Below are 22,717 nucleotides of genomic sequence, written 5' to 3'. Positions count from 1 at the left end.
GTGGGTGGGCTAAGACCAGGCATATCAAGCCAGCCATCGACCTTGCCCTGGTAGCGGCCCCTACTTCTTCCTTGTCCCAGTCCTGGAGCAACGCCCCCTACCCCACACACTCCAATTAAAACAAAAACAAGCACAGGATCACCTGGGTTCTCTAGACTACCCCGTGCTCTCAAACACACCCGTGCACTTACACTGCAATCCCCCCTCCAAGACACACACGGTTTCCAGACCTCCAACTGAGCACAGACACTGGCCACATGCATTCCCACCACACACATGAACACATCACACCCAAAGACACACACACACACAAACCTTTGAACAGACACACACCTTAAGTAGTCTAACATATAAAAACACCTTGCTCATGAACACACACACTACACACCACAGCAAACACCACCCATAAACCCACATTGACACAGCGTATCTAGGGTAAACACACCAAACACACACACACAGCACACATACACATTCACCACAGCACGACCACCAACCCCGGCAGAAACATACATTGAACACACCCACATCCAGACTGCACCCATATAATCACACTATAATCTGAAAGGAACACAACCTACAAGCGTGTACACACAAACACCGCACAAGCACATGCTCCATGTGCAAAGGTAAACCAAATACACTCCACACCATGCCCTTGAACTAAAACACGCACCACGCACACCCACACACACATTCAGCCACACCGAATGCACACACGGATGTACCGCACTCGCGCGCGCGCGCGCACACACGCGCGAACATGCATACATACATACATACACACACAGCCTGCCCCCTCCTTCCCTTCGGGCGGAAGACAAGGGGGCGAGGAGGGGAGGAGGGGAAGGAAGGAAGGAGGATGAGCGGGCGAGGTGGTGCAGGCTCAGACGGTCTTTTCCCTTTGACCCCATTGACACGCCTGTTCCCCATTTCCAAGCAAAGGGAGTGAGTAAATTGGGTTTAGGCTGGGTCCAGTCAGAACCCAGGAAAACTGGAAGGTCCAAGGAATCCATTGGCGGGTGGCTGGCGCCGGGCGGGTGAGCTTGCGGGGACCCTGATTCAGCGTATAGTAGACCCCGCTGGAGGCTCCTCCTTCTGGCACCCTCCCCAGACCCCTTCACTGCCTTGACCTCTGCCCCTCCCCCTGGGACGGGAGGAAGCTTCTTTTTCCCCTACCTGAAAGAGTGGACAACTGTTGGGGGTTTCAACAAGAAGTTTATATCCGCAATATTTTTGCGAAACCTGTTCTAATCTAGCTTGAAGGCTTGTCTTAATGGAGAGCTCACCATTTTGCAAAGCAACTACTTTTCTACATAAAAGGCAATGACTGTGAGAAATCTGTCACACCGCGCTGGACACATAGTAGGGCGTTATAAATGTTCCTCCCCCCCGCTGATGTCATCAAATTTGTCAGGTCTATCTGCAGTCCAGCCCCAGCCCGAGACAGCTCTTGCGCAGTCAGCGAGCTTTTTTCCTTAGTACACAAGACCGCCTGAAAACAGAGGCTTTGGCCAGGGAGCCATGGGCGGCAGGGTGCGGTAGACACGCTAAAGGTGCTTTGCCCTTCTGGCGCAACCCCTTCGGGAAACTCTGAGCTCCCCTCCCACTGTCGAGGGCTACAAGGGTCACTCCAGAATTCTCCGCATCCGGATGACCATCTGGCTCCTGTCCTCTGGTGGCCTCCTTTCTGTTGAAATGGATAGCGGGTGAAGAAGAGATGGAGGAAGAGAACTTCCATGCGCTGCGACGCCTTGCCATGCAAAGTGCATAGACTTCATAGTCTTTATAAGTTCGAATCCCAGCTCTGCCACTTCATAGCTGACTACCTTAGCAAATCACTGGCTTAACTGGCGGGTGATTGTAAAATTTAAAGGAGGAAACATGTAAAACGCTTATGTAATGCCCTTATCTCAGTTAAGATCCCAGAGATTTCTATTCTCTCCTCCTCTCCCTCACCTTCATCAAAGGTAAAGATTTGGGAGGTTGTGGAGTCTTTGGGTCTGCAGTGAAGCCATTCTACACATCACCTCCACTCCTCCACTTCCTAATTTACTCCCACTGTATTCTTCTCCCATTTTCTAAGTTGTTTCTGTTAATTTTTTGAAAAATATATATTTATAGTGAATACTCATTGGGTGTCAAGGACATCTCCTCCTACCTTATGCCTCCCCAGTGCCTAGCATAGTGCCAGACACAGCACAGGCTGTGTACAGGTGGCAAAGCAAAGCCCTGGGTGAAATCTCTCAGAAACACTGAGACTGAGGGCACATAAAGACTTATCACAAGGAATCTACAAGGACGACTCCAACAGCAGCACCCGAAGTACTTTGGGGATGGAGGGCAGTGGCTTTTGGATAGGGGTCTATTCTATTCCTTCCCAAAGCCCTGAAACTCTAAGCCTGCCTTGAAGAGTGTTGTCTCACTGTGACTGAGGTTTCTGCAGTCAATTAAGAAGAAAGCCTCTTTCCTGGAGGGCAGTGGCCCTGGCCAGCTAAAAGGTGACTGACTCACTGTCTCAGAGTTAGGCAGTAGAGGTGGCGCTAAAGTGGCAATGAATCAACCCATGATGGCATGGGGAGATTACCTGAGTGATGATGAGAAAGGGGATGAGGCAGAAGCCTGAGCCCTTGAGGCTGGCACTAAGTGATAGAGTCTATATACTTATTCATAGAGTCAGCTCCTAACCCACCTTCCCATTCTCACCCCCACCAAGTCCTGAAGGGTAGCCCTGGCAGCCTTCTTAGCAGAGGAAGTGAAGTGGAAAGCACCTTTCCTGAGGGTATGTTTGGGTGACGTGGGTTCCAATCCTGACTCTGCTACTTACTGTGTGACCTTAGGCAAGCCCTTGTCTTTCCTGTGCCCAACTCCAGAAGGAAATTAAGGGGGCAAGGGGCTCTGTGCACAGTTTTGTGCTAAGTTTTTTACCAGTGCTATTTCACACACTTTCCCCCCCAGTGTTTGGTGTGAACATTTATTCCTCTATTTTGCAGTTCAGAAAACTTGAGGCTGAGTGATAGTCAGCCATCCTCCTTCTTTCTAATATATTATGCAAGCTTTATGCATTTATGTTATCAAGACTATCATTGTAACCCAAACCAACAACCTGTCAATCCTCTGCCTACTGGCTCTCTATGCACTCGGGTTCAAATCATGTCTCCCAGCTGTCCCCAAAGTCAACCTGTGTTGCTTTTCTGGCAAGGCAGTTGGCTACCTGGGTGGGTTTCTCTTTTCATCTTCCATGATGCCCAAACACCTTCGAGTCAAATCTTTCCCACTTATATCATTCTTATATCTCACATTAGAAAGCAAGCATCACCAGATAGATGTACCCCAATATCAATATTTTATCACAAGAGTGGGGGAATTGGCTGCAGGATGCTGCAGGCGAGGAATGGGAGCAGAGCTGCCAGGGCCAGAAGGAGGGGTTACAGAAACACACACACACACACACACACACACAAAAAGTAAAAAGGGGAGAGGGGGGGGGAGGGGGAGAGAGAGAGAGAGAGAGAGAGAGAGAGAGAGAGAGAGAGAGAGAGAGAGAGTATGCCAGAGACAAATTGGACTGGCCTCAAACTGCTGCTCCCTCCCTTTCTCCCCCTCTCATGATCTGGTGCTCTAGAATGTATAAAGGGGCAGCACCCAGCCCATTTTCGGCAAGAGGAGAGGGAGAGATCCTCTCTAAATGCAAGGGAATACTTCCCTGATCCTGTGTTGGGTAAGATTTATTTAATTACTGCGGAGGGAGGAAAGGGGGGGGCTAGGAAGGAAGAGGAGGGGAAGAGGGCATCTTCGCGGTAGTGATGTTGGTGAGGTGGTACTTAAAGAGCGCCACCAGTGCTTCAGCCAGAGCCAGAAGCTCTCTCCTGTTTCTAGGGGATGAGAATTGCCACTGGGCTTCTAGATATCACTTCCAATCCAGATCTTTAAGAGCCACATCTCTGAGCTTTTGGGGAATAAGTCCATGTCTTCCTGGGCTACCCCAGTACCTATGCATGCCTGGAGTCAGCAGCTGCCCTATATCTTTTCCTTTCCCCTTTCTTCCTTCTCTTCTTCACCTAGGCTCTCTTTCCCTCTATTTCCCTCTTGCCGCGCTCATACACAGTCTGACATTCTTCACTCTCCTCTCCTCTTTCTTTTCCATTCCTGTCCCTCTCTGTCAACAGCACTCTCCCTTTTTTTATTTACTTTGCCCAGGAGAGGAGAAAATTCAATTCAAGGGGGTGTAATCGTGTATTTGAAATTCTCCCCACTTGAGATCTTGCATTTACAAACCTATATTGCTCTTGTTGCGTCAGATGAGAATATTTAGTGCTTATGAATAATAGATTTTTGCTTGGCTGAATAGTGATCTGTATATGATTGTTGGGCTGCAGATTAAAAGGCATTTTTGGAAGAGGTGTTAGAAGGTAAAATGGTTCAAGCAGGTGTGGATGGACTTCTGACCTCTCCAAGTGCCAACAAAATAGAAAAAAAAATGATGAAGACTAGTTGTGTGTGTGTATGTGTGTGTGTGTGTGTGCGTGCTGGGAGGAAGTACTGAGATCATTCTCATCCAGATGTGTAGAGGACTTTGTGAAGTTAGCTTCATTTGCTCTTGCTGCTCATTGAACTTTGAACAAATGATCTTTCTGTCTCTGAGTCTGGAAGATCAGAGACCCTGGTCAAGATGGGAAACAAGGAGGAGGAAGAGTGAGAAAAGGAGGGGAGGTTGTTGTTCCTTGTGCAGTCCTTGTGTGCATAGGTCCAACAAGGGATGTTCCCTGTCCTCCAATGCCATACAAGTTAGGGCAGAAAAGCAACAATGAAGAGTAGAAAAAAAGTGTGCTGAGCTGAGATCCAGGAGTTATGGACCTTCCTCTTTGCTCTGCCACTAATTAGCTCTGTGTCCTTCAGTAAGTTTCTTAGCCATGTGAACCTCCATGTTTTCCTTTCTTTCACCTGTAATGTGAGATTGTTTGCCACTGCCAAGGAAGAGGAAAGTCAGAGTACTGAGAAGAAGAGACCTATGGGATGAGTTTTGAAAAAGGAATCAGCTTTGAATGAAGCTATAGGAGATTGTGGGGGTACAATTAGAAACAGAGGGAGTAGCCAAGGGGATTTAGCAAACAGGTATGCGTAAGGCACTGAGCTGGCTGCTGCGTGTAAAATTGCTATGAATCAGCCCCTGCCCCTCTGCAAAAGGATTTACAGAGTGGGGGAACCTGAGCCGCAGAACTAAGCGCTAGCAGTACCTGCAACTCTTCCCAGGACAGGCCCTGGCCACGCTGCAGGACTGACCAGCTGGTCACACATCCACTTGTTCTCCGGGTCGGACCAGGAGAGTCGCCAAGAGGTAGTGCAGGGGCACTCTAGGAACCTGAGTGCAGCCCGTTGTGGGGCTAGAGTGGGAGATGAGGGCACTTCGAGTGGAGAGCCAGACGTGAGGGAGGGAGAGAAAGCCTGAGACTGCTGAACAAGTTGCCCGGGTTTTTGCTCACGCAAAAGATTTAATTCTTCGAATTCTCGGCAAGGGTAGGCGCGAAGAGTGGTCTTTGCGCGCAGAGGGGCTTTGTTTAATTTTGCAGGTTCTGCACTCTCTCAAGCATCCCAAGCTCTGCAGCACAGGGGCAGCCAGGGGCCCAGGACCACCCTTCCAGGCGGGAAGGCGCAAGGTCTGCGGCTGGCCAGCCGGTCAGTTCCCACCCCTCTCGTCCTCCCCTCTTCTCTACTCTCCTTCCTCTCCTCCTCCCCCTTCGCCATTCCCTCTGCTGTCGCCTTGCTCAGGGTCCAGGGCTGGCAGCCTGGCAGGGCTGAGGCTCCAGTAGGAAGGGAAAAAGGAAGACCCACTTAGGATCCCCTCCACCTCCCTACTTCCCCCACACACACACACACACTCTGGGGCCTTTTGGTCTGCAGAGGGCCCAAGTCGCCTTCTCTTTCCAGCTGTGGCAGTGGCATTATCGCCCTGTGTCCTAGAGCTGGCTTAGTCCTGTAGAAGAATCAAGGACTGCAGATATGAGGACTGTGTTTCTACCATGTTCTTAAATAAACAGGATAATAATAATTTGTCCTGGCTGTGTTTAGGGCTTGGAGATGCTCACCAACTTGTCAAAGGCCACCCAGCTGCTTAGTAACTAGGCAGGCCTCCTGACTCCCAGTCTAGGACTTTTTTCATTGCATCATAGCCAAGACAGTAGTCTAATTTTGAAGAGGGTTAGATAGGTAGTTAGACAGACAAGCATTAATATATATATTTTTAAATGTGGCTATTTTAATGTAGTTTTAAAATACTATTCTTATTATGAAAACTATCTGGAAAACATCTCCAACAGCCCTAATTCCCTGTGACAGTCACTCAGACAGGATTTTGGAAAAGAAAACTGGCAGAAAATGGGATGCTTGTTTGGGGAAGATACAATCAAAGAGGAAGAGAAGCAGGTGGGGGTTGGGGAACTAAGATGGAGGAGGGGTAGCTCTGAGCACAGAGACCCAAAACAACTTTATTCTGAAGATTTCCTTGACAAGCCTCTGTCCAGATGGTTTAAGGGAGTGTCCCATTGATCTTTTCTCTCTCATGAGCACTCTGTAGATGCCCTACCTGTGGTCTGGAGGGCCAAATGCTTAATGGCCCTCCCTTTAATTCAGAGTCTCATTTTCTTCCTTCCTTCTGTTGAATTGAATACATCGGAGAGGTCTATTCTCTCTCTCTCTGTGTGTGTGTGTGTGTGTGTGTGTAAAATTGCATATGTGAGAGAACATGAGGATGCATGTATGCATGGATGTCTGTGAGAAGGAATGTGTGTGTTTGAAAGGGAGTGGTCTTAAAGAGCGGGGCTTAGTGGGCCAGCAAAGTTGAGAAGATGGGGAAAATTAATCAGAGTTTACTGAGTGCATACTGAAAACCTAAGACTGAGTAAAGGTCTGCTCAGGGCTGGTGAACCTGAGGAAACAGTTAATTCTTGATGTTCTTTAAAGGAACAAAGGAGAGGAAATGTACTTAAATCAGTGCAGGGAAGGATGATGTTAGACCCATGGGCCTTTCTTGATAGTCCTTCAGACTCTTGACATTTATGTAACCTCAACTAGGTTGCAAGATTCCAAGGACAGGAAGTGGGGCTTTCCACTCTAGATGGCTACCCCTTTTCCTCCACCATCCTTGGCATGGATGGCTTGCACACTGTGCTGAGGAAGCAAAAGGTAGGGATTAAATTTCTTTTTTGGTCTGATTAACTTTTTTCTACATTACAGCCTAGACTAATCCCCCTATCCCTTCAGTTAACTGCCTTGCATATCTGGTCCTGAAAGACCCAGTGAAGAAACAGTTTAACTCATCCCTTCTGAAAGTGTGCTTCCTGTTAACAGGGAATGAGTATCCATTTTTGCCTTCAAAGGATAGTAGGAGGGCATTCTCCAATGGAGGCATTATCTGCCTCATTCCAGATAGTAGCACTTCTGCTCAGTCTTCCTCTCAAATTTGACTCTCGGGTATTTTGAAGGGCAATTCCCTACGTTGGTACAACACTGTACCCTGTGGAGGATTTTTTCATTCCATTCTATCTCTTATTTAGTCTTTATCACAGCCATACCTAATAGGTATCATGATTCCTATTTTGTAAGATGATGGAACTGAGGCCCAGAAAAGTGAGATAATTTGCCCCAAGTCACTAAGTTGGTAAGCATGTGAACTTATATGTGGTGAGGTTGGGATTTGAACACAAGTTGTAGTCCATACTTCAGGACCTTTTCAGGATGTTATGCTGTAAACTTGGAGGTGGGCTGGAGTGAAAGATGTTGTGGGAGGAATATATAGAGCTTTTGGTGCCTTTCTGCTCTATCTATTCCTTTCCTCTGCCTTTGATAATAGTCTTCTTCAAAACCATCTTCTTCACCATCATTAGGTATCTCTCTCTCTCTCTCTCTCTCTCTCTCTCTCTCTCTCTCTCTCTCTATCTTATTTATTTATTCTATCTATGAATCTATCTATCTAGTCTAATCTACCACTCATCTACCTTTATTCCCAATTTTCAAGAATTGTGTGTATAAATCCAGCCACCTCCTTAGGAAAGCAGGAAAGTTTGATCCAGACTGTCCCAGTTACAGGCGGCAGATGTTGGTGATGCATACTAATAAATACTGTGGTTTAGTGGGAAGAACAAGGCCAGGCCTGAGGATAGGTAGGGACAGCTGGTTCCCCGATGATATTCTTCCATGGCAATTTTGTGCAATTTCAGGTAAGTCACAACCTCTCCAGAGTCCTAGTTTGTTGTTATATGTGAAAAGGGAAAACATAACACCCAACTTACCTCCTTCCCAGGGGTTGTTGTGAGAATAAAATGGCATGATTCATTTATCCATGAATAACAAATAGCTGTTTTAATTATAAGACCTTTATGTTCTTCAAAACCCTTAGAGTTTATAGTCATATGATTCACCCAACAAACACATATTGCACACCTACTATGTGCTAGGGTCTGGAGATAATGGACATATGGAAAGCTTTTGAGAAAACAAGGCACAAGACAAATTAGGTTTTTTTTTTTTTTTTACCTCTTGCTGATGGAACATCTCACTTTTTAATTTTTCTGCAATAACATAATAGAAGCAGCAACCAAAAGGGAGAAAAAAGGATTAAATGGTAACACAGCTTGTGATGCCAGTACTATTATGCACTCTAACACTACAGATAATAATGAAGATATATATATATATATATATATATATATATATATATATATATATATACATTCTTGTAGTTGATGCCACATCACCTTATTTACACTATCCTTTGGGATATTTATGACATAAAGATTGACTTTCACTATCCTGAGCTTGAGTTGTTTCTTTGGTCAATAAAATTTAAAAAGGGCATGCCACGTTCTATAGAATTACGACTGTACCTATTTTACAAAGTTATTGTAATTTGTAGTGGCTTTGTGCCTTCAGATAAGAACTCTCCTGGCTTATCAAATCAGGCTTTGATTATATGTCCATTCTTTTGATTTCATTATTTAGCTTTGTATTATTTTGCAGCTATTAAGAGCAAAGGTGGATGGGGCAGTGGAAAGAGTCTTACGATTGAGAAGAACTGGGTTCTTGTCTAGACTCTGCAGTCAAATTGCTGTGTGGTCTTGGGCAAACCCCTGTCCCTGTCCAAGTCTTAGTTTTCTGAACTGTAGAATGGAAGCTTTCGACTAGGTGATGGTTAAGGTCCCTTTTATCTCTGATACATTCTAATATTCTAAGCAGTTCGTGAAACATTATTGTTTTGAAGCCAGAACTTTTCTCAATATATTTTAACAGTATTACCTCTAGTTTATGAGCTTCTGTTATGGCACGATGGGCTGACTTCACATACCACGTTTCCCTGAAAATAAGACCTAGCAAACAAATCAGCTCTAATGCGTCTTTTGGAGCAAAAATTAATATAAGACCCGGTATATTATATTATTATATTATATTATATTATATTATATTATATTATATTATATTATTATACCCGGTCTTATATTATAGTAAAATAAGACTGGTTCTTATATTAATTTTTGCTCCAAAAGATGCATTGGAGCTGATTGTCTGGCTAGGTCTTATTTTCGGGGAAACACGGTATTGAAGAATGCTGTCCCCAAATTTAATTATCTTGGGACATCACCACTGCATAGGATAAAATGAGCCATTTTGTTCATTACATCTGCTGCCTTTGCTGAAATAGAGGCTATAGGACAACAACTTGAAGGCTAACTCATTAATGCTCAGGGATGAATGAGGTTATGTGCCATCAGACAAAATTGGTGCCCAAATGTTTTCATCTAGAGACCTTTCTTTCTTGTATTGTGATATAGTAATGGGGATGTCTTTATCCATTGTCACTGCCTGCAGACATTCGAATAACAGAAGCAATGCCTCCTGGCCACCCAGCACTGTCCACTAGCAATTTCTCAAACTCTGAAGAGCTCTTGGAGGCTTGGAGCAAAATTCTGATGATGCCATGAAGTGACTAATTTATAAATTTTGAATTTATAAAATTTATAATTTTAAAATTGTAATTTATAAAAATTGAATCCTCATAAGGAGTCAAACAATGATATCAATGCAGTTCCTTACCTTTTTCTCATAGGTGTTTACTAGGGAGCAGTGCGTCATCCCTATTTCATAAGGTCAGCAGAGTAAATTAGTCTTCCAAACTGTGAAGGTTATGGATTTATGCCTAGCTGAAAGCCTTTCTGTCCTGGCAATGTCAAAGAAGGTGACCTTTCTGACGTTAATTTGTGTCTCCATCTGTACCATGCATTGTGGGAGGACGTGAGGAACAAGCTTGATTCCACTCATGTGTGTTTCCCCTTTTTGTATTGCTGGAGACTTGATCTGGGTGTGCCTCTGGTCTTTGTTCAACTTCTCTCTCCTCATATCTGCTTACATCCTAGCCCCTTTACTGATCCAAATAAAATTATACATTCTTTTGCCAGTGACAGTGTAAAAGTGGATGGTTTGAAAGAGAAATAAATTTGAGACATACACACATTTTACTAATCTGAATAATAGCATTTGAAAAATTGACTTATGCAGTTATTTTTTCAAAATTTTATAAGGTATTTTTTGTATACTTGACCCTGATGCCATTGGAGATTGAAGAAGAAAGATCTATTCCCAACAGTCTTTCAAGATCTCTTTACCTGTTTAATTTAATTCAAATTTTGTAGAGCTATATCAGAGTAAGTGGTTAGATGCATTGCTACAAATTCTAATTTTATGTAATTACTTTTGAAACCTGATATTTTCTGGTAAAGTCAGGACCTCTGCAAAGAACCTTCAATATCAATGTATTTATTCATACATGCATTATTCATGTAATTCTCACACAACTGCTGAAATGTGTACTGCATTATTTCACCGTTATAGGGGAAGCCACTGAGGCTCAGAGAACTCAACTAACTTTTAAAAGTCACACAGCTAAGAAATTGTGAAGCTTGGCTTCAAACACAGTTCTGTTTAGTTGCAACTCCAGTGGAAACCAAGGATATTTGTCTAAGGACATTTTTTTTTGCAAATGAATTCTAGGCCAAAACTGAGAGGGCTTGCTTTCATCTTTCTTCTTGAGTATCTTTTGATGTCAAGATCACTTGGTCACTTCAGGTCAGCACCATAGCATGCTGCTGGGGGAAGGAGAAGACACTTTGGAGCAAGAGAGGTCTCTTGGCACCTTGTTCATTGTGAGGAGCCTCCTTTTGTGTTCAGCTTAGAAAGTCAGGCCTGAAGACAAGTATTCAGATCTTGTGAACCTGTTATGTGCCTCTCTCATAATGTTGAAGGCTGCTTACTCGTCTCCTCTCCTCACCCTGCTCATCTGCTTCTTGTCTGGGCACAATGGCCTTCCTAACTCTGCTTCTGTCATGTATTCTACTGGTGCCTTGAGAGGGTTGCCTTGAGAGGGTTGAAAGTAAACAAGACAGTGTCAATTTTGCTGGCAGAACTGAGGCATATGACTGCTCTTAAGTTTAGCCCTGTATCTTTGAGCAGGAGGCAATGACAAACGGTTTATTCTAAGGCCTTTGATTTCCTTCGGAATTGTAAGCATCTAGGCTGACTCATCTCTCAAAGGCTTTCCTCTCTCTGTTTTTGGCTGGTGTTATTGTGAGATTTTCTTGTTTGTTCTTACCTTATTTTGGCAGGGGGAAAGGAATTGATTTTCATCTTGATTTTTGGGTGAAAGTACGAGTTATGCTCTTTGGATGACCAGATTTGGTAAGCTTCAGCAAGAAGAAATAACTGCAACTCCAAAACAGGTACAAAAATGTCTGAACTGGGACAATGGGAGATGGGAGCAATGTTAGAAAAAATAAACCAGAGCTAGGTTGTGTGTGTCAGGAAGAGACCTTCGACTAACAGGTTTTGGACCTGTTATTGTGAATGAGGGATTGTTAGAGGCTTACTCTGGGACTGTGGTTAGGTTATGTGCATATGCCTTTGGTTAAAAAATGGTCATTTTGTGGATGTAGTTTGTTGGTCAGGCTTAGGCATTCACTTTGGGTAAAGGGGATGGTGCATTGCAGCTGAAGGACCTTTTTAAAAAACCCATGCTAAGGATTTTCATTTTAGCTCATTTCAAAAGCCATAGAAAGACCCCTCATCCTTTCTATACTGCACTTCAGTTATCTGGCCAGCATTTATTTCTGACATGTGTGACTTTGACCATTAAGGAAAGTGGGCAAAAGGGAATTTTGGAAACAAAAGTAAGGTGACTTTTTTTGTTTGTTTTTTGGGACAGAGCTCATTTATATGGATTATTGAATGATAAACTCCTACCTACCTTTCTCTGGCAAAGACACATAACCTGATCTTTGGAATTTAACTCCCCCCCGTCTCCCAGTAATACATAAACTGTCATCATAAAACTCCATGGGAAAGGGAAGCTCAGAAAAGGGGCATGTGACTACTTCCCTTCTTGCTAAAAGGTTTAGTTCCCTGTGTTCTAAATTATCTCCTCTGTCAGGAGCCAGCATATACACACTCACCCAAACCATAAGCTTCAGAGCTATCTTAAATTCTTTCCTTTCCGTTACAATAAAAAATTCCCACAAGTCCAGAAAATTTTACCCATATAATTCATCCTCTGCTCCAGCTCCATGACACTGACTTGTGTTAGCATCTCTTGCCTCTTGGCTGATCTACCTACTTCAGGCTCTACCCAAACCAGGATTTCCACTATTCTCTGTTATTTTTCCAAGCTGCAGCTCTAAGTTTGCCATTACCCCCGTTAAAACCCCGCAGTAGTTCCCTACTGCCTTCAGGAGAAAGTCCAGCTCTTTAACATGGCTAACAGGGACATTCATGATGTCACCCCTGCCTATCCAGATTTATCTCCTTTATGCAGCTTTAAGAATGTAACAACCTCTCTCCCATCTCCTTGTCTTTGCACAAGCTGTTCTCTCTTTCTGGACACTCCCCCCTCCCTGTCTCCAGGCAGACTTAGATGTTTCCTCCTTTCTGCTCTCAGGGTACTTTGTTTATATCTTGGCTGATTGACTTATCACAAGGTTTTGCAAATTATTGCCAACCTGTGTATCTCCTTCACTGCATAGTTAAATCTGTTATGAAAGGAGTAATATCATCTCCCTTATATTTGAATCTTTAGTGCCTGGTACAAAGTGGTCATTTAATGCAGGCTTTTTAAAAATGAATAAACTAAAGAACAAAAGAATAATAGAGATGAGCCTGTGCATGAAAGGATATCATGTGTGGGGTCAAGGGAGATCCCCACTGAGGGATCCTGAGCAGCCTGGGAGCAGTATGAGATAGTGGGCACCACGGAGAAGGGACAGGTTTACCAGTACACTAAGACAAACTTCACTCTGATCAGCAATCTTGTATAGGGAGTCTCCCTAGAAATGTCCTGGAAATGTTTTGGTACAAATATGATGTGTGTTGTTTTAATGAAAAAATAGTACAATTAAGTTACACAATTTTTAGTAAATAGATAAAAGGCAGAAGGCAAACAAAATCCCATAGACAGTATAATACATAATACATATACTGTTAATATCTGAGTGCATTTCTTTCAGTCTTTTATTTTCATGTGTATTTTTTCACATAGTTGTAAACATAATACAATTCTGCATTTGTGTTTGTTGTTTAAGAGTTCTTTGTAAATATCACTTCAATGATTGCATAATTTTCCATACTATAACCATTCCACAATTTATATAACTAGTTTCATTGCTGGGCTAGCTTTTTTCCCCTTAATTTGTTACTGTTATGGCTCATGTAAATATGTTTTTTTCTCTCTGTTGGAAGATTCCACTAAGATAGATTCCTAGAAGGGTAGTTACTAGGTCAAAGGGCCTGGGGATGATTTTTGGCTTGAGACTCATGTGTCCAGCTTGCTTTCTGGAAGAGTTGTACAGATTTACAGTTCCCCTAACCTAGATGGATATGTCCATTTCACCCAACCTGGACAGCATTTAATTAACATTAAAAATAAAAATAAACTTCATTGATGTTCTAATTATTTAATGGAAAAGATTACCTTATTCTTGTCTCAATGTACATTTTTAAATTGCAAGTAAGGTTGTTTCTTTTTTATTCTTTTCTTTCTTATTTTTGCCTAATTAGATTATTTTGTGGACGATTGGTTCAGGGCTGATTTTTTTTTTTTAAGTTGGATTTTTTTTTTTTTAAATAAGCAACCAGAGGCAGCTCTGCTTGAGGGTGAAGCCACCTCCCAGTTTTCCCTCCCCCTCTACTAACCTCCCCCCCATAGTTCCCTCCACCAAGTCCAGTGACAATTGGATGATGCAGCCTTGATAATCATTCGATTCCAGAATGGGTGGCTGCATTCCTTTTTTGAAGGCAGCAAGGACACTGTGCCCCAGAATAATGCCCCTTTTGCTGTTGTTATCCGCCTTCATATTTTTAGTGAACGTCCTGGGAGGAGCCCCAGGACACAACCCAGACCACAAGACGAAGATGATATCAATTCACAGTCTCTCAGAGCTGGAGCGTCTGAAGCTGCAAGAGACTGCTTACCACGAACTCGTGGCCAGACATTTCCTCTCTGAATTCAAACCTGACCGAGGTGAGCGGTACCCTGGAGTGTGGCATCCTCGCCCTTGGGCGAGTGGACCCCTTCCCCGGGGATGGGACGGGCGAGTTGGGGGTCCAACTGTGTGGGAGGGGCTCATGCCTGGTGTTGGACCTGTTCGGTTCTCCTGACGCTCGGAGAACTGAGGAAGGAGGGGTTGAAGTGTGTTTGTTGAATTGCGGAAGAGATGAAGATTAATTGAGTTGGGTCAAAGATTTGGGGGCTTGAGAAACAGTAAGACCGACAGGCAGATAGATGTCAGGGACAGACAGGTCGGCAGAAGACAGGTGAAGAGACAGACACACCAGGTGCGGTGCGAGAAGGAGTCAGAGGACAAAAGCGCAGAGGGACACTATGAGAGAAGACTGGGACAGGCAGAGACAACGCGGTTAAGAGATGGAGAGTAAAGGGAAATAGCGAGACAGCGAGAGACAGACGCGCCAATCCCGGCGTAGAGCGGCGGCGGGAGGTGCGCTGAAAACGCTGCGGGGCTCAGCTGGCGGCAGAGAAGCGAGCGGGACCAAGCACTGGACAGGGTTCGAATGTGCCAGAGGTCTCAAGGATAAGGGCGCAGATTCAACAACTGAGGGCAAGGGGCAGGGGATCGCGCGGGCCGAGGAGCACCCCTGCAGTAATGAAAAAAGTGTAGGGGCGGGAGGTTCGCTAGGCACGCGCAGCTGGCAAGGAGCGAAGCAAAGGGCAAGAAGACCCGGTAGGGCAGCCGCCGCTGAGGGGTTCTGAGCCCGGGACAGCTCTGGGAGCCGACGGCATTCCGGGTGCAAACGCGCCCGCAGTAACTTGGCGACACCTATTCTCGGAGGCTGCGCAGGCAGAGCCCTTCTTCTCGCCTGTTGCACTGTCCCGGCGCTCCAAGCCCTGGAATTTCTGTTTTAAGCGTTGTGTTCTGCTACTACTGGTGCGAAACAAGATGCGTGGTGTGCACGCGGCGCCTAAGATCGTCTGGTTTGGTTAAAGTTTTGGAGTCTCATATATAGTAGATAGAATTAGTCCCGTTTTCAAACGGGGAAACTGAGGCTGAGAGAAAGCGAAATACTTTTCGCGGACTGGACAGAGCTCCTTACCTCCCTCCCTCATCCCTGCGGATCAATGCACTGAGGATTAATGCGGATCAATGCACTGAGATGCTTTAGTCACTTATCAAATCCTATTTGTGTGAGTGTGCGTGTCTTGTCTTTTTTCTCTTCCCATAGCTCTACCTACTGACCGTTCAACTACTTTGGAGAAGTGGTTTCTGATTCTGAGAGGAAAACAGAGGGGTGAGGAGCTCTTGTACTTTCCTTAGGAAAGAAATGGGATGCCGGAGACAAGGCGTGTCCATTGCCCCCTCTCAGAAACCCCGTAGGGGATGATTTCAGGAAATGGCGCATTAATTGCAGGTGCTGGGGGGTCCCATCAGATCGGCCTAAGCCTTCCTGTTCAATCCAACCCGGGCTGATCGCCCCTAAGAAATTATCCTCATTGCTTCAAGGTGGTCACTCCCCTGGCAGGACTTAAGGCAGAGACCTTGAGCTCCTTCGGGCTAGTTGAGTGGAACTGAATCCTTTTGGGCTCTTTCCGCGAGGAGGGGCGCTATGGGTCTGGAGGGGTAAGGATTGACTGAGGGTAGTTGCTTAGAGGAATGCTACAGCCCCTGCAGTTCCTCCTGGTTTAAATGCTGCGAAGCATTGACGTTTCTCATTCTCTCCTTGGCTCCCCAGTCGTATCACTCAAGACATTTGGCATTCGTCTGGAAGAGGCACTGGTGAATGAGCTTACCCGCCGCAAGCATCTTGAACTAAGAGCCGCGATGCAGAGTAAAGAATCTACCGGTCAGGCTGCGGGCCGTCGTCGGGGAAACGTGGTGCAAAGGATGTTTGGCCGCATCAGGCGCTTTTTTAATCGCAGACGGGATGAGCCCTCCTTGCCCCGAGAGTTCACTCGCCGTGGGCGTCGAGTGAGTTAAACCCTCCAGGTTTCAGGCAGTGGCCCTTCCTGAGGTGTGAATGGATGTGGGGGGTAGGGTCAAGGCCTGTGTATTCAGAGAGAGGAGGAGCTGAACAGAACAAGTTGGAGGGGAGTACTTGGCTTGCCCCAGAAAAAAAAAAATGTCTCATGTTATGAATGTGACACAATCCTCAGGAAAGTCCAAAGCAACTCTCCAGATCCCCCATTTTAAGGTAGTCTGGGTTTCTCCACAGGGTGCAGTATCTGTGGATAGCCTGGCTGAACTGGAAGACGGGGCCTTGCTGCTGCAGACCCTGCAACTTTCCAGGATTTCCTTTCCAATTGGCCAGCGACTCCTGGGATCCAAAAAGAAAATGAGCCTCAATCCGATTGCTAAACAAATACCCCAGGTTGTTGAGGCTTGCTGCAATTTCATTGAGAATCATGGTAAGGGGGCTGTAAATGATGGTTAAATCAAGGTAGGAGGCAATTAAAGAAAGAACAGTGTTCTAGAAATGGGGAGAGAAAAGAGGTTTCAAGGATGAAGGGCTTGAAATGTTCCTTCCCCTGCCACCAGCTGGGGTCAGGATGCAGAGGGGTGGGTGGGAGGGAAATGCTATCTATGGTGAAGGGGACCAGAAATTCTTACTGTCCCTGGTTTTTTCTTTCAGGCTTAAGCACAGTGGGGATTTTTACCTTGGAATACTCCGAGAAAAGAGTGCGTGAGGTAAATTGGCTATGTTTACACTTTTGTTCCTTGACTGAGAAAATCAGGTGAGGTGGGGGATTCCCCCAGGGACTCCAGGGGAGTTTCATGTCTGGTGGTGGGAGCAAGGTCTTCTTTCTAGCCCCCCAGGCACACCATATTGCCAGCTACCTCCAGTGAAGCCTGAGACTTATTGAAGGAATAACCAGGAGGGAGACTGTGGTGGTCAAGGCAGGCAGACATGTATTTTCTTCCTTTTTCTAGCTCCGTGAAGAATTTGATCAGGGTCTGGATGTAGTGCTGGATGACACTCAGAATGTGCATGATGTGGCCGCACTTCTCAAGGAATTTTTCCGTGATATGAAGGACTCTCTGCTGCCAGATGATCTGTATATGTCCTTCCTCTTGACAGCAAGTGAGTCTTCTGATGTCCCTTCTCCCAGGCAAGGAAAGGAACTAGTACGAGGGTGTGGAGGCCTAGAGACAGAGCTCAGGTTGCAGGACTCCAAGGAACTAAGGCAGAATGAATATTTGAAGATGAAAATACCTCTTCAAACTATTTTCCTTGTGTTTCATAATATTCCATTACAAGTCTGCTGTTTGGAAATTTCTCCAGAGGTTCTTGAAAATATGTGTGTCCTCTCAGGGCAAAGAAGAACCTATTTCTGTAGAGGTGGTTCAATTTTAATGGGAACACCTCTCACTTTTAGGGCTTCTGAGCTCAAATGCTGTGGGAACAAGCAAAGAAAAGATGCCGGGAGACTTTCTCCATAGCCTTCAGTGATTTTCAAGCAGAATCACATTTCTCTTGGTATCAGGCTGCTGCCAAGGCAAGTTCCCTGAGTCAGCCCCTGTGTTCTTTCCTATAGCTCTGAAACCACAGGATCAGCTTTCTGCCCTGCAATTGCTGGTTTACCTGATGCCACCCTGCCACAGTGACACCCTGGAGCGTCTGCTAAAGGCCCTGCATAAAATCACTGAGAACTGCGAGGACTCCATTGGCCTTGATGGACAGTTGGTAAAAAGCTTTGGCAAAGGGTAGTGAGAGCTGTGGTAGGGAACATGTGTGGCAGTATATGAGAAAGACAGAGCCAGAGAGACAGAGGGAGAGTGAAACAAGAACAAAAAGAGGTGTTTCCATTTGTATAACTTCCATTACTGCGTCAGACTCAACCACTTCCTGCTTTCCCTTACCTAGGTTTCAGGCAACCGGATGACTTCTACCAATTTGGCCTTGGTGTTTGGATCTGCTCTCCTGAAGAAGGGGAAATTTGCCAAGAGGGAGTCCAGGAAAACAAGACTGGGGATTGACCACTATGTTGCTTCTGTCAATGTGGTCCGTGCCATGATTGACAACTGGGATATCCTCTTCCAGGTAGGTGGAAGTTTTGGACACACTTATTTCACAGCTCTCTTTCCTGTTCACAAGGCAGGTAAAAGTTGTATGTGCATCCCTGAGGATAGCCAAAGGTACCTCAAAATCGCCCAGTCTAGAAATTCTTTTCATATTAACTGGTCATGGTGCCTTTAGTTCTGGGTTCCTGATAGAGATAAATACAAATTTATTTTAAAAATTGTTTAATAAAGGCTAACATTGCTAATTTCATCCTCAGGTGCCTCTCCATATTCAGAGACAGGTTGCTAAGCGTGTGTGGAAATTCAGTCCTGAAGCCCTTGATTTTATCAGACGCAGGAATTTGAGGAAGATCCAGTGAGTATTTTCTTGTTTTGTTTATGCTTAGCTTGAAGAAGAATCTCCTATGAGGGTTTCAAACCCTAGGCAATCTTTATATTAGTCAACTAAAGTATACAAACTGTCTTGCTTTTTAATTCTCATTCAGGAGTGCACGGATAAAGATGGAAGAGGATGCTTTACTTTCTGATCCAGTGGAAAACTCTGCTGAAATACGGGCTGCTGTTCTTGCTCAAAGCAAGCCCTTTGATGAAGGTCAGTTCCCTGCTGGAAGTCAGACCCTTGCTGAAGGTCAGGCCTTTGCTGAAGGTCAGTCCCTTGGTGAAGGTCAGGTCCTTCCTAAAGGCCAGGTCTTTGCTGAAGATGGGACCCTTGAGGAAGATGAGTCCTCTGAGGAAGATGTGACAGTCAATGAAGAGCTAGTATTTGAATATCTCAATCAAGGAGTGGCCTTTGGAGAAGCCCACGGTCTTGAGATCCTAAATGACCTTGAAATTCAAGGCCCACATCTTGAAGGCATGCAAGACTTTGATGAAGAAGATGATGATGATGGTGATGATGATGATGACACTCTGAATTTTGATGATCTTCCTCCCCTTGAGGGTATTCTAGACCTTGATGATGAAATTCCAGAACTCATTGAAATCCCAGACTTTGAAGAAATACCAGCCCCAGATGTGCAAGAAATCCCAAACCCTGGAGAAAACCCAAACCACGACCTCGAAGAAGGACTAGATTTTGAAAACTACCAAAATCTTGACCTTGCAGAAATTCCCTATCTTGATATAATCCCAAACAATGAAGAAATCTCAGATACTGATGAAATCCCAGACAATGAAGAAGCCCCAGAGATAGATGACATCCCAGACAATGTAGATGCCTCAGATAATGATGAAAGCCCAGATTTTGAAGAAGACTCCAATCTTGAAGAGGTTCTAGCTCTTGAGGAAATTCCAAATGATGAAGCCTCAAATATTGAAGAAATTCCAGACCATGAAGAAACCCCAGAGGTCAATGGGATTTCAGACTCTGATGAAGACCTTGATTTTGAAGAAGTCCCAGCTCTTCATGTGGTCCCAAGTCCCCAGGAAGCCCCTGGTGGTCATGAATTCCCAAATCATGAAGAATCTGCAGAGGTTAATGGACTCTCAGACTCTGAAGAAGACCCCAATCTTGAAGAGTTTCCAGCTCTTGATGGAGTCCCAAATGATGAAGAAACCTCAGATACTGAAGAAATTCCAGATCACGAAGAAACTCCAGAGGTCAATGGCATTGCAGGTTCTGAAGAAGACTCCAACCCTGAAGAGATCCCAGCTCCCCATGTGGTAACAAGACCAGAAGATGTCTCTGATTTTGATGAAATTCAAGATCAGGAAGAATCCTCAGAGGTGAGTGAAGTCCCAAACAATGAAGAAGCCTCAGATGCTGAAGACACCTCAGGACACAAAGAAACCTCTGATGTAAGTGGAATCCAAGACTCTGAAGAAAACCCCAATCTTGAAGAAGACTCAGTTTTCAATGTGGTTCCAGAGCCTAAAGACGCTCAAATTCACATTGAAATTCCAGATTCTCAGAAAGACCAAGCCAACACTTTTGAAGAAAATGAAGTTACCAATGTCACTCCAGAAACTGATGATGTCTCCATTTTCAATACAATTCCAGACCCTCAGCCAGATCTGGCTGTCAATCTTGAAGAAATCATGAATGTGCGAGCAGTACCAATGCCTAATTATCTTGACTCTAAAGAAGTTCAGGATCCAAAAGCAATCCAGTTCCATAAAGAAGATGCAGATGTTACATCTCCTGTAAATACCACTCTCCTCCTTCTTAAAAACAAGTCTCAGCCTGGTCAAGTCATGGACTACAAGTCCTCCCCAGAGTCATTGGAGACCGACACCTGCTTTCTCCCCTTCATGAAGTACTGTAAGCTTCCAGCTCCAGCTTTGTTACTCATTTGTTTAGGAAAATTAGTTAGGCTAGTTATAGGGTGGTGGTGGCTGTTAGGAGGCCGCATTCTTCCCCGCCTCCCTGGAGGTATTGTCCATTTGCTCTAAGCATGGGGTATCTGTCTCACTCTTTCTGCTCTCTAACCAAGCCCTCCTCCTCCACCTCCAGCTTCCACAGTTGGCCTACATTTAGAGATCTATATTCTACTGTTAGGCTGCAGTTTTCTTATAAGTCAAATGGGGATAATCATTCCTGCTCTAACTTCTTGCCTCATACTGTATTTAAAGCTCAAAATTAGGTCTTAGTCCCTTGGGTGCTGTGCAAAGTATGAAGTGTAGAAACATAAGTAGTTAACATTGTTACTATTTTCCAGGTTCCTCTGAGGAGCCAGCTGTGCCTTCCGGCACTGCCCGTTCCCATGACGATGAGGAAGGAGCGGGTAACCCCCCCATTCTGGAGCAAGACCGCCCATTGCTCCGTGTGCCCCGGGAGAAGGAGGCAAAAACTGGCATCGGCTACTTCTTTCCTTAGATGTTTTTCCTTCTATGAGGTGCCAGACAGGGGAAAAGGGTGGGGGTGACCTGGGATGTCACAGGAAACACAAAGGAGTGTGTCTCGAAGGTAAAGATCTGAGGATGAGAAGGAGTTCCACCTGATGCTCGGGTCAGGCTATGAATTCCAAACACACTGCCAGCCCCTTCACTGGGGATGCGTGATCCCTTCAGCTGATAAAAGCAGAGATGTTTCTGTGTCATGCCCAGGCTCCCTGGTGCTACCTTGCCTTTCTCTTTTACCCCTGATCCTGGCTTTCCCACACTATAGCCCTTCCTTTAATTGATGTGACATTTGTGGTAAACACCTGTCCCAGAGAAGCTCACAAATCTCGAGGTGCTTTCCCTCCCCCAAAGGGGATTGCATGCTTTTCCTGACTTTCCTGTCCTCCTCCCCAGAGCTCAAATGGAAAGGCCCTCAAGAGGCATGCTAGGACGTTAGGTCAGCTGACTGACAGCTGACAAACAATTAATGCTAAACCATGTCACACCAACTCATAGCCGTGTCCCCGCAGCAACTCCACCACCTCAGGATATTTTCCCCCAAAATTATTTAGACTAATGGCTTATCAACCAGCCAGTCCCAAAATTTTGTGCAGTTTTGCTCAGGTAATGCCAACACGAAGAACACTCAAGTGTAAGTCTAGCTTTTCTTTGGTCAGAAGTTAGAGGAGAAAAATTGATTTTATTCCCTGGATTTGTTTTACAATCCCAGACAGCTGGGATTCATACCCTGTTGTCAACAAAACAGCTAGTTAGGTACAGACACATAATTCCAAGTAGTTAAAGTCACCTGAATACGAATGATCTTATCTATCGTCTCTGTAGTTCCTCTATGCAGGACAGTACAAATTTGTGGGACATGCTCTGGTAACACAGATATGGGTTATGTATGACATCCAAAATTATAGCTGATATTGAAGGGTAACAACTGCTAAGATCCACAGAATGAAGAATGTATTGTATTGAGGGATAGAAACTGATCACATAATGGGTAACAACCGCAGAGCTCGAAGATTTGTGATTGTTAAACTTCTCTGGCATTTAATCATTAATAAACATCTGTATTGTGACAGCAGCATATTCATGGCTTACTGTGTTTTTTTTTTTTTTAATTTGAAATTTTGTTGGAGAGTCGGGAAGCTCTGACTGGAACTGAAGAAGAAAGAAGTGGGGAAGAGGAAAAAAGAAGAAGAGGATGATGTGGAATAAGGGGGACGGGTGACATAGTCTAAAGGGATGGAGTGAGTGGAATAAAGAGGAGGTGGTGATGTGGAATAAAGGAGAAGGGGTGACTTGGAATAAAGTGGAATGAA

At 44.8% G+C, this 22,717-nt stretch overlaps 1 protein-coding gene across 2 annotated transcripts in view; it reads left to right on the top strand.

The window, feature by feature from the left end:
* The window catches only part of ARHGAP36 (Rho GTPase activating protein 36), a 31,291-nt gene extending 8,807 nt beyond the window's left edge, over positions 1-22,484 (top strand). The window contains exons 2-12 of one of the 2 annotated variants that reach the window (XM_033116613.1): positions 14,396-14,554; positions 15,772-15,837; positions 16,279-16,514; positions 16,759-16,951; positions 17,176-17,231; positions 17,475-17,625; positions 18,080-18,228; positions 18,409-18,585; positions 18,824-18,921; positions 19,052-19,158; positions 21,224-22,484. In XM_033116613.1, coding sequence (XP_032972504.1) covers positions 14,396-14,554; positions 15,772-15,837; positions 16,279-16,514; positions 16,759-16,951; positions 17,176-17,231; positions 17,475-17,625; positions 18,080-18,228; positions 18,409-18,585; positions 18,824-18,921; positions 19,052-19,158; positions 21,224-21,381 — 1,550 coding nt within the window. In that variant the 3' untranslated portion in view covers positions 21,382-22,484. Of the gene's footprint in view, positions 1-14,162; positions 14,555-15,771; positions 15,838-16,278; positions 16,515-16,758; positions 16,952-17,175; positions 17,232-17,474; positions 17,626-18,079; positions 18,229-18,408; positions 18,586-18,823; positions 18,922-19,051; positions 19,159-21,223 lie in introns of those variants that run through there. The other variant, XM_033116553.1, reaches the window with a different exon arrangement.
* The last annotated feature ends 233 nt before the right edge of the window (positions 22,485-22,717 follow it).

This window comes from Rhinolophus ferrumequinum, chromosome X (assembly GCF_004115265.2).
Source record: "Rhinolophus ferrumequinum isolate MPI-CBG mRhiFer1 chromosome X, mRhiFer1_v1.p, whole genome shotgun sequence".
Classification (NCBI taxonomy): Eukaryota; Metazoa; Chordata; class Mammalia; order Chiroptera; family Rhinolophidae; genus Rhinolophus; species Rhinolophus ferrumequinum.
This window is presented reverse-complemented; position numbering and strand designations above follow the sequence as displayed.